Source organism: Ostrea edulis, chromosome 5 (assembly GCF_947568905.1).
Source record: "Ostrea edulis chromosome 5, xbOstEdul1.1, whole genome shotgun sequence".
Taxonomy (NCBI): Eukaryota; Metazoa; Mollusca; class Bivalvia; order Ostreida; family Ostreidae; genus Ostrea; species Ostrea edulis.
Window position 1 is genome coordinate 9,136,100 of NC_079168.1, and position 13,653 is coordinate 9,149,752.

Genomic DNA, 13,653 nt, shown 5'->3' on the forward strand with positions numbered 1-13,653 from the left:
GGTCAAATCTTTTGATTAATAAACTTTATATTCAATAGTTCTATAAGTCTATCCATTGATTATGCATGTTTTCCCGTTCTTACACTTGCTCTACATCTTTTATCATCAACGCAATGTTCGGTGCCGCGCCGACATCGCGTCGGTGCACATAATATCGTCTGTTTGTAAACATTAATTTAATACAAGACTCGACATGCAAGTACTTTTAGTTTCCTTTCCATCGTCACCGACTGTGGTTTGTACATTGTTTACATCAGATTTATTATTTGCATCATGTCACTTAATATAGGCCTATACACACAAGCTGCTTACTGTAGACTCCTTGTTACGTAAGAATCATTTGTCCAGACTATGCAAATGCAGAAAACGGATTATTTTGGGGACACATGTGAAACACAATTTAAATGACTAATTAGGTGTTATTAAGCTAAATATAATACATTACCTGCCTATCCATGGCGTTTGCTGCATGGTATTTTCTCTGCTAAAAATTCTTCTTCTTTTTTCGCGTTCAGATTTTTTTTCGGTAACTGTCGGCTGTAACAACGTTACTTTTAGGATCGATTGTGACGTTATTCTAAGCATGTCACGAAGGTCCCTTTTCGCTTGACGCAACTCATATACAAATAATCACACTTAATTGACGGAGCACCCCTAAGAAAATTAGGGAATGACAAGTACAACTTGTCTAAGCTCTTTCACAGGAAGTAGATAGTGGTACAAATTGACAAATTCCTCTACTTCCTCTTAAAATTTTCCCGCCAAGAGAGAGACATTGTCAAAGATTAACAGAAAAATTAGATCGTTTGTCTTGGATCTTGGTGGAGCAGTTATCTCCCATCCCAACATATCCCCAAAGGTTACAGAACTATTCAGACACGATGGGGCACATCTATCAATGATGGGGAATCGGTTATACCTTCATAATCTCCAAGGGGGACTATCATCATTTTTGTCCAATACGGCTAGAGAATTCCCATAGAGGTCTTCCTGGGTCACTTCCACCCAAAAAATGGGCAGGTTAAAACTGTTAACGATAGATTGCATTCTGGGGTAGGAAATTTACTTGTTAGGTAGATGGAGGAACATCATATCAATGTTTATGGCGGGTCTGGGGGGACTTAAAGGGGGGTTTCGGGACATTTCTGGCCTGTGTTTCTCCCATCTGTCAACCAAGACAGGGGGCATGTGTTGTTTAGTGGGGAAAGTGTCACCCCTCATGTAGTGTATGGTTGGGGTTCTACAAGTTTAAGCCATACTTGGTGCCCCCTTCACCTCTTTTAAAAGGAGGGAAGGCTCACAGTCTGGAGTACTCGGTGTCAGTAAGTACTATTTAACCAGGGAGCAATCTCTCAGAAACAGGGTAAACAGATATGTCCCGGGCCATTCCCGTCCACATGTTGGTTTATCAAGCATTGGGACTTTCCTGGCATTTGTGTTCAACACAAGGCCTCCGTCATGCCCGTTATGCACCTTGAGTGTTGGTATTTCGGTTGTAACCCCAGACCTTGGACAAGATTTGGTGGATAATGCGGCCAATTATCTCCATTGTCCTAAAACTCTTTAGTGATTGTAGTGCTTGCAAGTTGATTGTAATACTTGGTGTAATAGAGTTAAATAAATGTGAAAATGAATTCAGAGTGTTGTTGTTACATTCCTAAGTAAAAGGAATAGTGGGAAAAGGCAAATCGATGGTGCCTACTGGAATGTTCAATTGTAGAAAAATTGTAGTATGATTACACAGAAGATCTGGCGACTCAAATACTAAGAAGGTTACCAATTGCTGAGTCGACTTGGCGACTGTTCAATTAACTGCTCTTGTATTTGATAGAAGTAATCATGTGACGTATCAAGTCATAAGGAAGCATTTACATTCTTCAAAAAGGGAACAGTTTCATTACATATATGGTATCTTTGTTCATTATCTTCACCTTTCATCTTCATGTTTTGCAGTGAATGGGCATTTTACCTCTAAAGTGGAGTTTTTATCAATTACAGCATCTGGAGATGCTGCAAGAAATGAATGGGATTTGGATACAAATGTGACAATTTTTGAGTTTTTATTTGCATTTTCCTTCAAATCTTTTTATGGCTACCAACTCGTAGCATATACCATGGGTTGTGGATGCAACATTAATTTATGTGGTATAATTAGTTAAACGATTGGCAAGATTATGCATATTAGTTTTTTCTGTACATTTGAAGATTCTTCCCAAATTTGAGGAGTGAAATTCCTTTGCACCATTCAGACTGTCATAGAGGATTGATGCTTTGGCCCCGGGCTTCATTTTTAAATTTTTAAATTTCCATACTAGTAAGGTTTGTAATATTAGAATTTTTCAGCCACATTTCAGAAAGCTTCTCCTGAAAATAATCATGATCAGAATCCATTGCAGATGTGTTTGCTATTGAAAATAAATGTGATCGGTAATGCATTTACTGATGAGTGATTCTACCAAATGTTCCTAAAGGTGTCCTGATATCCAGACATGTTCTTACATTGAACTGGACGTGGGTCATAAATGATATCAGCTTTATTCGCAAGAGGGTTTTTTTTTTTTTTTTTTTTTTTTAGCTTTAACGGACTCCTCTTGTAGGGTTTTCTTAGATGAAATGTTTGCAAATGATTTGGGGGCAAGTTTTCTTAGTAAACAAGTCGCCAGTCTCAATGAATTTCTGTAGAGCAAACAAAAGAACACACACATGCGTACATGCTCATGGTCAGTTTTTTAAATCCAAAAAGGCTATTGACCAATAAGTTGATGGTGCAGGGGTTCCAATAATCTCGTTTAAAGTAAGCATTTCGCAAATTCTATGGTCGTTATAACGATCTAGTTTGCGAATACAACCTATCATTGGGTCGAATGCTGTCTGACATGTTTCATATCAATTGATAGGCCGTTCTTGCCACACTGAGTTTGACTAAGTATAACTCTGTTTACCTGATCAAGATTCCTAAACTTCATAAAAATCCTTACAAAGATACATTGCTGAATCCAGTAAATGTTCTAGCAAGCTTCTATCTTTGCTCCTCTCGAAAATATTAACAGCTGTCAAGGAGAATTTCAAACGTACTGTGCGACTACATAGGCCAGAAATGGTGTAAATCAAATGTGGATTCTTAAAAACTCTAAAGAACTTTTAGTAAACTTGAAATCACAAAACTTTTCTCAAATCAACATCAAAAGGTATGATTTTTCAACTCGTTCACACGACCATTCCACACGATAAATTAAAGATTAGACTTGTTTTAATACATTATAGACAGTTGCTTCTTCAACAAAAAAGGGAAAACGCAAAGATTCCTATCTAGTGATAGTCATCCAAAAAATTACTTTGTTAAATGTCACCCTGATTCCACGCACAAGTACTCTGAAGTTGAAATAAAAATATACTGAAGTTCCTCACAGAAAACAATCTTCGTGGTCTTTGGTGATCAGGTTTTCCAACAATCTGTTGGAATTCCCATGGATACGAATTGTGCTCTTTTGTTAGCTGACCTGTTTTCATATTCCTATGAAGCAGAATTTATTTAAAACATTTTACCCGTGAGGAAAAAGTCTCTTGCTATGGCCTTCAATTCGACATTTAGATATATCAACGATGTATTATCTGTTAACAATAATAATTTTCATTCATATGTCGATTCAATATATGCCAGTGAACTCGAAATAAAACACACCACAGAGTCGTCTACTTCCGCTTCATACTTAGCAATTTTATTGAAAGTAGAAAGTAATGGCAAACTAACAACTCAACTTTATGACAAACGGGATGATTTCAACTTCTTCATCGTCAATTTCCCATATTTATCTAGCAATATCCCATTATCACTTACATATGGTGTTTACATATCTCAACTGATTCGATACGCAAGAGCTTGTTATGCATATGGTCAGTTTTTAAATCGAAGCAGGCTACTGACAAACAAGTTGATGGTGCAGGGGTTCCAACAGTCTCGTTTAAAATCAGCATTTCGCAGATTCTATGGTCGTTATAACGATCTAGTTTGTCGATACAATCTATCATTAAGCCTAATGCTGTCTGACGTGTTTCATACCGATTGTTAAGCTGTTCTTCGCACACTGAGTTTGACTACGGATAACCCCGTTTACCTAATCAAGATAAAGGGCTCACGGTGGGCGCTATATCCGGGGGTCCATGTTTGCCCAATTCTCTATTTTGTATTGCTTGTAGGAGTTATGAGATTGATCATTGTTCCTTATTTTCATCTTTCATAGAATACGTCTAACTCAAATAAGAATATATTTGCTCCATACAAAGAAAGTGATGTGAGTCGCAAGAGCAATTTGGTCTTCGTATATTTTTCTAAACAAATCAAAATACAAAATACAGTTGTGTTTCAATTTGGTGTAATGGAAAACTTATGTGGTACCAATTTTAATGCACCAGATGGGCATTTTGACAAATAATGTCTCTTCAGTGATGCTCAAGCCGAAATGTTTGGAAATTCGAAATAACAATAAACTTGTAAGAGCTAAAAGGAAAACTAGAGTGCCAAATACTGGAGGCAAATTCGTCCAAGGATAGTGCTATGCTTGAGGGAGATAATCCTTAATTTTGAAACGAATTTCTAAATTTTATCCCAGCAATTAAATATACATCCTTATTTTCAAGCTAGTAAGTACTTAGCTTCTGGGCCGTGGAGACCCTCTGGGACTAACAGTCCACCAACAGAGGCCTCTACCCAGGGGTCGTAATGTAAAACTTATACGGTACCAATTTTGATGCACCAGATGCGCATTTCGACAAATAATGTCTCTTCAGTAATGCTCGAGCCGAAGTGATGTTAAATCTCCTATTTCTATAAGAACAATAAGAGGTGGGGAATATACCGTATACTGTTTTTAAATCTACTAAAAGATGGATTGTTTGTAATTGAGATATTTGAATTGTTCCATTGCTTAATTATGTCAGCAAAAAAGAGTTTCCTAATTAACTCAACTCTACATTTAGGAAGAGTATAATCCTCTCCAAGACGTGTGTTATAGTTTAAATCAGTATTCCAAGTTGGAGGTATTATACGTTAAAAATAATCAGGAACTAAATCGTTAAGGCTTAGGGTTGCCACTATTCACCTTTCTGAAAGTGGTTCCCAACCTTTTTTTTCTAGGATAATGAATCACAAGAAAATTAACAAAAATGTCTTTCATTAACTTCCAGTATAAGTTGTTGGAATTCCCATGGGTACGAATTGTGCTCCATTGCTAGCTGACCTGTTTCTATATTCATATGAAGCAGAATTTATTCAAAACCTCCTACGCGAGAAGACAAAATCTCTCGCTGTGGCCTTCAATTCGACATTTAGATATATCGATGACTTCTTGTCTATTAACAATAATAGCTTTCATTCATATGTCGATTTGATATATCCCTGTGAGCTCGAAATAAAGGCCACCATAAAGTCGTCCATTTCTGCTTCATACTTAGATATTTTATTGAAAGTAGACATTAACGGCAAACTGACAACTCAACTGTATGACAAACGGGATAATTTCAGCGTCTCCATCGTCAACTTTCCATATTTATGTAGCAATATTCCATTCTCACCTGCATATGGTGTTTATATATCTCAACTGATTCGATATGCAAGAACTTGTTCTCTGTATGGTCAGTTTTTAAATCGAGGTAATCTACTGACAAACAAGTTGGTGGTACAGGGGTTTCTACAGTCTCGATTGAAGTCAGCATTTCGCAAATTCTATGGTCGTTATAACGATCTAGTTCGTCAATACAACCTATCATTGAGTCTAATGCTGTCTGACGTGTTTCATACCGATTGTTAAGCTGTTCTTGGCACACTGATTGTGACTACGGATAACTCCGTTTACCTGATCAGGATATAGGGCTCACGGCGGGTGTGACCGGTCGACAGGGGATGCTAATTCCTCCTAGGCACCTGATCCCACCTCTGGTGAGTCCAGGGGTCCGTGTTTGCCCAACTATCTATTTTGTATTGATTGTAGGAGTTATGAGATTGATCACTGTTCGTTATTTTCACCTTTCATCAGACAGCATTTGACCCAATGATAGGTTGTATTGGCCAACTAGATCATTATAACGACCATGTAATTTGCATAATGCTGACTTTAAACAAGACTGTTGAAATCCTTATAACATCAACTTATTTGTCAGTAGCCTGTCCCAATTTAAAAACTGATCATACGCTCAACATGTGTTTGTGTATCGAACCAGTTGAGAGACATAACGTCATAGGCATTTTATAATGGAATATTGCTACAAAAATATGGAAAGTTGACTGTGGAGAAGCTGAGGTCATCCTGTTTGTCATAAAGTTGTTAGATTGCCATTAATGTCTACTCGTATGTTCAATAAAATATCTAAGTCTGAAGTAGATGTGCAAGGTTCTGTGGTCTGTTTGATTTTAAATTCTCTGGAATATATCGAATTAACATGAATGATATAAATGTTGTTAATGGAAAAAACGTATATATCTATATAACCGTCGAGTTGAGGGCCACAGCATAGTGTATTTTACCAGAAAGAATTGCTGTTTATTGAGTCATCCGAAGATAGACGGAATACCGTAAACGTCCTTATCAGCGGTAATCATACATCTGTACATGTACACGTACTTCAGCGATTTTCGCGCTGCTTCTTGTTCGCTAATTTAAGTTTACGCTAATATATGATTTAAACGGTATACATATCGTCATTTTAGAAAAAAGTTAAACTTTACCTCCATTGATCAGGCATTTTAAATTTCGTACGGTACAAAGTAATTCGTACTAGAATTGTTCCGTATATAAATACACTGTATGTTAGGTAGTTCATACCATATGTAAAGAAAACGATCCGTGTATATTTGATGAAATTTATTTATTAGAAAAGAAATCATGTTAAAAATACAATATTGCAAAGTTAATTATATCAGGCTTTTATCACGGGTCTTCTGTTTTTCTCCGGTAAGTTTCACTATATGTAATTTGTTCGGAATTTCAATAGGATGGGAATTGTCTGTTTGATAATAATTTTCGAGGTGACGAGAGTGCCAGAAAATGTAAATCCCAACAGCAACGTTACGAATAAGTACCTGCAATTAGTTCATCATTTAAACGCCCCACCTCGGACAGTCTATCGATCATATCAATTACCACACGACTGTGTACAATCCTTTAATTAGGCACTATAATGGGCTTCATGGTTCGTAAACTTAATCTATAATTCAAAATCACTAATGAAGCTCTTCTAAAGCGACGGTTTGCATCCACTTTAACCCAGATTGGTCTAGTGTGTAATACCCCACTCGGGACGAATGAACATAGTAAAATATAACGGTAGAAATTAAGAATTGATCAGTTAGATTGTTTGTTATTATTTTTTGCATTAGTCCGTGATGCAACAATTGAAACATAATTTCACTACTTGATAGACCATGGGCTAGTAAAGGTAATAGGGGACCCCCCTATTTTTTTGCAAACAAGTATTTTTTTAAAAGTACATAGTCCCTTGATTATAAATCAGGTTGTTTGACATTTCTACGTTGGGGGCATTTATGAGTTTTGGGGCGAAAAACATAATATTTGTGAAAATAATCGCGGAAAATTGGAAAAACTCTCCAGATCCGATGTAGCTGTGATGGACATTTGCAAACAAGTATTTTGTGAACGTATATTACCCTTTCATTATATATCAAATTGTTTGACATAAATATGTGGGGACATTTATGAGTTTTGGGGGCTAAAACAAGATTTCTTACATATAAAATCGCCGAAAAATGGAGAACCTCTCCAGATCCTATGTCGATAATATGGGTAATTAAAAACAATTATTTTCTGAAAGTATGTAACCCTTTAATTGGAAATCAGATTGCTTGACATGAATGCATGGGGGTTTCTTCGAGTTTTGGGTCGAAGAACATGAAATTTGTAAGAAAAATCGACGAAAACTGGAAAAATTCTCCATATTGAACATAGCTGTTTTTGACATTTGCATTAGTATTTTGTGAACGTATATTACCCTTTGATTATATATCAAGTTATTTGACATCAATGCAAGGTATATTGGTGAATTTTGGAGTGTAGAAATTTTTCTGGCATTTTGTACATATATACATGTAACTACATGGATTTATCAAAGGTAAGTAACACAAAAAAATATTCACATGTCATCATTGAACAATTCGTCTTCCAAGCTATTGCATATATCAATATCATCTTCATTGTCCTGTTCAGGCTCAGATGAATTGCTTATTATTTCTATGAGTTCAAGAGGAAGAATCGGCCCTCTTGTCCATTCAAACTGGATTTGACCCGTGTCTTCATCTCGTTTCCAGCCATGTCCTACAGCAGAGGGAATGTCTTGATAATTGGCTCTTAAAGCATGCATGTGAAGAGTAATTTTACATGGAGGAAGCAAGCTCAGATTTATTCCATCATAGTTTGAGAACACACATTCTGATTTTGACTGGAATATTTCAGTAAATAAATCATACCGCAACTTGTTAATGTCTGAATAATTTGGTTTCCCATACATTGCACAAACAAAATTTTCTAGAGCTGTGTGTACATCACTGGAAACAGATGCCGATTATCCGAAGGTAGAGAAGACTTCGTTAAATTCTGAATATTTCCTCAAAACTGTCAGGGGTCCTACTTTCCCGCGCCTCACAAATGCACTTATTGTATCGCATCCACTGAAAGCATGGAAAGCTGACAGTACAGGACATATATCTTGATTTAAGGCTATGATGTCTTTCACGTTATGGAGTCTTCTTTTATTTCCATTTCCCATATCAAAATATACGTTCTGTTCAATGCTTCATGAGTGACGCAAATGAAGAACCAGAGCATCAGTACCAGGGGATCGCACCAATTTGATTGTTGAATGACTGGTATTTGAGGCTATGTGGTGCAAGTGCAAGATTATCCTTGTGTCTGCCTCTTCTTATGAAGATTCCAATTCAAAAACAGGCGTAACACAAACAGTAGTTGCATCGGCACTTGTCAAAAGATGGCAGTCTTTTCAACATACGAAGACAAGCTGCCTATGATGTAGTTTTACTGCATATTTATCTTGTTGCCATTCTGTGAATAGCAGTTTAATCAGCTGTGTTTTGTTTGAGTCATTTGACATAAAGGACTTCCAGTCCCGTGGTGTCTTTGTCTTAGGTCCAGAAACAAGAAAGGTCTTTGAATTTCCCCGACGAACTCTTGCTATGGACTTGATCGAATCTGGGTAATATGAGTCTGTTACAAAGTCAACACGAGTAGTTTTTGGAAGTCTTGCAAAGACTGATTCAGTGAGACCTTCAAAAGTGTCCGGCACCGAGACGAAACTCTGAAGGGCGTTGCCATCAACACTATAAGGAGCAGAATTGCAGGAAGGCATTTTGCTTGGATTAATATCAGCTTCAAGAAGGTGACGAAGGGCGTTGCCATCAACAATATAACAAGCAGAATTGCAGGAAGGCATTTTGCTTGGATCAATATCAGCTTCAAGAAGGTGAAGAAGTTTGGCCTTGTCCGTTTTCATTGGAAATCCATCGAAAGTAGCCAGTGATCATGGAACCGGTCCGAGAGGATATGATAGTGTTAATTAAATGTCTAAATCGTGTTTGATCGAAAGGAGAATTAACTGCCCAAATACATTTCGCTCAGCTTTGACTTGCAGCAATCTGATTGATGTGCCTTTCACTCGTTTGACGAGTCCAGATGACCAAAGGTTTTTAAATTCATTCTTTTTAGAGGCGAATGAAAGTCAATGGTTTTCTCGACCATACGATTACGAATAAAAATCATTAAGGGCATTTTTACCTTTTTGTATAGCATGGATATCATCCCGCACTGCTTTATCAGCAGGAACACCAGACGATAAACAATACAGTTCTTCTTTATTGTCAACTATAAAAGGGTTCTGAAAAGAACAAAATGCCTGAACGACCATGCCAACATCCACCTCGCTACTTTTGATCTATGGAGGTCTCATCTCCTTATGAATGGCATCCTCCTCTACAAAAATGTCTGCCATAGACATTATGGCTTCGGCATATTGCGCCCTTGAGTGTCGGGTGATACACCATCTGTAGTAGGCTGCATAGTTTCTGCTAAATCCTATGATTCCACCATGTGATTTAGCATGTCTATTGATTATCTGCTCGATCGTGATGTCAACCATATTCCTAGAATATCCCTTTCCTTGGAGTAGCTGCGTTATCCTTGGGTGTGTCTCCGATAAATTGAGCAGCGTGACAAGATAGGTGGTCGTATATCTGGCGTAGTTCATATGATCATAAGCGAAAAACCACGAGCATATGCTATGTAGAGTTGATATATGAAGTTCAAGGTCATTTTCCATTGTTGCTCTGATACCGTTAAGAATCAACCAAACCATATCCATGTATGATAACCAAAATTGTGCAGTTGCGCCATACCCTCCCTCTCTAACCGCTTTCTTGAACTTCATGTATGCATGAGCTAAAGAGGTTAGCACATTCCTCGTTTTCCAACACGCTCTGTAGGTTTTCATGATAAGGTTTATCTGTCAATGACTGAATCCGCTCCATTGCATTTTCGCTTAGAGTGTGATCGCCATTTGATTTCTCGAATAAGTCCACGAGAAGTCTCTCCAAAGCTTTCAGTACTAGATTTTGAACTCTCAATACCCTGTTAAAATATTTTCCGGATATTACCTTGGTAATAAAGCCGTTTGCACATATTCCAGACTCAATAATCACATGTGTAGGTCCACTCTCGTTCATTCTTTTCCCAATCGTTCCTAATGCAGAGCATAATGTATGGAAGACTCCTAGAAGAACAATGACATCGCTGTATTTCTCTGGATTTTGCCAAGTTATTGCATACGCCTTTTTGGCAACTGCCAAGTCACACGTAATGATGGTTACGGTCTGTCCGACTAGCTTTGTCGCTTCTTATGCCTGTGTCACATTACTAGCGGGTACCGGGCGAGGTATAGGTATCGGGGGGGGGGGGACCTGTCAAGATCTAACACCGTAGGGACACATTTCCAAGTCTGCCGGGTGATTAGCTCTCCTCATATACCGCCCGCACCTCGGGCGGGACAAGGAAGGCAGCCGTATGTTTACCGGGCGGGGAGCGTATGGAATGATGGTGTTGGTGGCCGCCCGATATCCGTAAGGTTATCGGTAGGTAACCGGAAGGTAACCGGGAGGGGTACGTCCGGTACCCATACGGACATCGTACGGACTAGGTACCCCCGTGCGGTCACCGCTCGGACACCTGAGGGGTATCGGATGAAGCCAGGACGATGTCCGTTCTGAGAACATCCGGGTATCGTTCGGTGACCTTTGCCTTTTCATGCGTGTTAAGTGCAATTAAGGCAATTGCAAACTGGTGTAAATATACCTATCGTCATCGTCATCATCTCCAACATCATCATCGACGCTGTTGCCATCAACATCGACATGGCCAATCCTCCGAGGCATCTGAGACTGCCGTTCCTACGTCTACAACTCGCTGAAGCACGTGAGCGTTATCTTACTATCTTGGCAGCTTTAATAGCTGAGGAAGAAAGGGCAAGGATACGTCAGAGACGTCGACGTCGGTGGTGGGTTAGACCATGGCTAGAGAGGCGCGTCATGTATGGTCAATATGAGACATTGATGGGAGAACTTGAGAGGGAGCATGAAGGAGACTTCAAGTCCTTCCTCCGAATGGAACCCGCAATGTTCCATGAACTACTGCAGCGGGTGGGACCACGCATTGAAAAGCCAGACACGTAAGTGTTATAAAAATACTATTATTGTTAAATTATTGTTATATTTTTAAATTGTTAAATGGTTACATAGTTGAATTGTATTTGAAAGGTTCTATATTTCTGTAGTAAAATGTTATCTTTTTTATTTGTTTACAGACAGCGGCCACCCTTGAAACCAGGCTTAAAGCTAGCCATCACCCTCCGCTTCTTGGCAACCGGGAACTCGTACAAGTCGCTAGCCTTTGATTTCCGTGTTGCCCACAACACGATTTCCCTGTTCGTGCCAGAGGTCTGTCGAGCTATACTGGAAGAATACCGTGACGAGGTCTTCCGCACGCCACGCACACCAGCTGAATGGGCAGTGGTTGCTCAACGCTTCCAGGACCGGTGGAACTTTCCGCATTGTTGTTGCGCAATTGATGGCAAGCATATCGCCATAAAGAAGCCACCGCAGACAGGCACCCTATACTACAACTACAAAGGCTTCTTATCAATGGTCCTGCTAGGAGTGGTTGATGCAGACTATAAATTTTTATGGGCTGACGTTGGGCAAATGGCTCAGCGTCAGATGCAGGTGTTTTCAACGGATCTGTTCTGGAGCCCGCGCTTAGGGAAGGGAGGCTTGGGTTCCCCCAACCCGACCCTCTGCCAAACGACGACAGAGACACGCCATACTTTATAGTGGCAGACGATGCCTTTCCCCTGCGACCCTACTGCATGAAGCCATTCTCCAAGCGTTACATGCTCCGAGAGGAAAGGATCTTTAACTATCGGTGCTCACGGGCTAGGAGGGTGGTGGAGAATGCTTTTGGAATTTTGACCAACAGGTTCCGTTGTTTGCTGACAACAATGAACACTAAACCACCAGCAACGGTATGGATTGTTACAGGCTGTCTGACATTGCACAATATCATGAGAATGCGATACCCTAACCTACAGAATGCCGACTTGGATATAGAAGGGGACAATCACAATATTATCCCAGGAGCATGGAGGGATGGCGCAGTCATGGCAGAAGTTGAGGCTGCTGGTCGCGGACCAAGGCAGACTGCAGAGGGGAAAAAGCAGCGCCATTACTTAATGAAATACTTTAACAGCCCTGCTGGGAGTGTTCCATGGCAGGATGCTGCTATTGATAGATAAGTTAAGGTCAAAGGTCATGTTTGAAAAAGGAAGATCATATATGATTTCCTAATAATCTCCTTGCTAGAGGAGTTTGCTAATCATTTGGCCTTGATATGAAAGTTAAAAGGTCACGGTATGAAAAGAAACATCATATATGACTTCCTATCTGTCAGTTGAAGTAACTTGTGTTTTTTTGTTAACACATTTAATAATCAAGTTTTGTGACCCGTTAACACCTATTTGTGTTGTGTTCTTGTTATTTGTATTAACTTTTAACAATAAAGCTATGTTAAACCTTAACAACTGTTTTTGTTTTTCCTGTTGTTTGTATCAAGTTAACAATACAGTTGTGTTAAAACCGGAACCCCCTTTTTTTTTGGGGGGGGGAGAACTTTGGAGGGAAAAGAAATATAACCGGGCCATTCCTACTAAAATCTTATTTGTTTTCTCTCAAGAGTTCTAGAAAGAAGTCATGAGGTTTCTTGTGTGCAGAAGTTTACCACCCGAAAACACAATATTTCACAAATTTCACTCAAGAATATTTCAGAGAAAAGGAACAGAAATCTTTGTCACTTGAAGATTACTGTGCCTTTTCTCTAAAAAATTGTTCAAGGAAAGTTGCCAACCCAAACACATAACATTCTTTTCATCTGAAAGGAGCCATAAAAGCAATAACACATTTGGATAAATTTTCAAGACTTTATTTCCCCAACAACTCAAGACACATAGTACATCAGTGATAATGACCCAGTGTTTAATCTCACTGTTCAAAACTTTATTTTCCCCCTCAACTCAGGTACATAGTACATA

General features: G+C 38.9%; 1 protein-coding gene across 1 annotated transcript; it reads left to right on the forward strand.

Moving 5' to 3' along the window:
- Nucleotides 1–11,425: 11,425 nt before the first annotated feature.
- LOC130054517 (uncharacterized) lies at nt 11,426–12,861 on the forward strand. Its single transcript, XM_056164481.1, has 3 exons — nt 11,426–11,739; nt 11,875–12,140; nt 12,281–12,861. Exons 1-3 carry the CDS (start codon nt 11,426–11,428, stop codon nt 12,859–12,861), a joined length of 1,161 nt encoding a protein of 386 aa, XP_056020456.1.
- The last annotated feature ends 792 nt before the right edge of the window (nt 12,862–13,653 follow it).

Bases quoted from the DNA above. Each gene is read 5' to 3' on its own strand.
- LOC130054517 (XM_056164481.1), top strand. From the start codon at position 11,426: ATGGCCAATCCTCCGAGGCATCTGAGACTGCCGTTCCTACGTCTACAA. The intron at 11,740-11,874 runs GTAAGTGTTATA...ATTTGTTTACAG, and splicing joins CGCATTGAAAAGCCAGACAC to ACAGCGGCCACCCTTGAAAC. The intron at 12,141-12,280 runs GCAAGCATATCG...CAAATGGCTCAG, and splicing joins TTGTTGTTGCGCAATTGATG to CGTCAGATGCAGGTGTTTTC.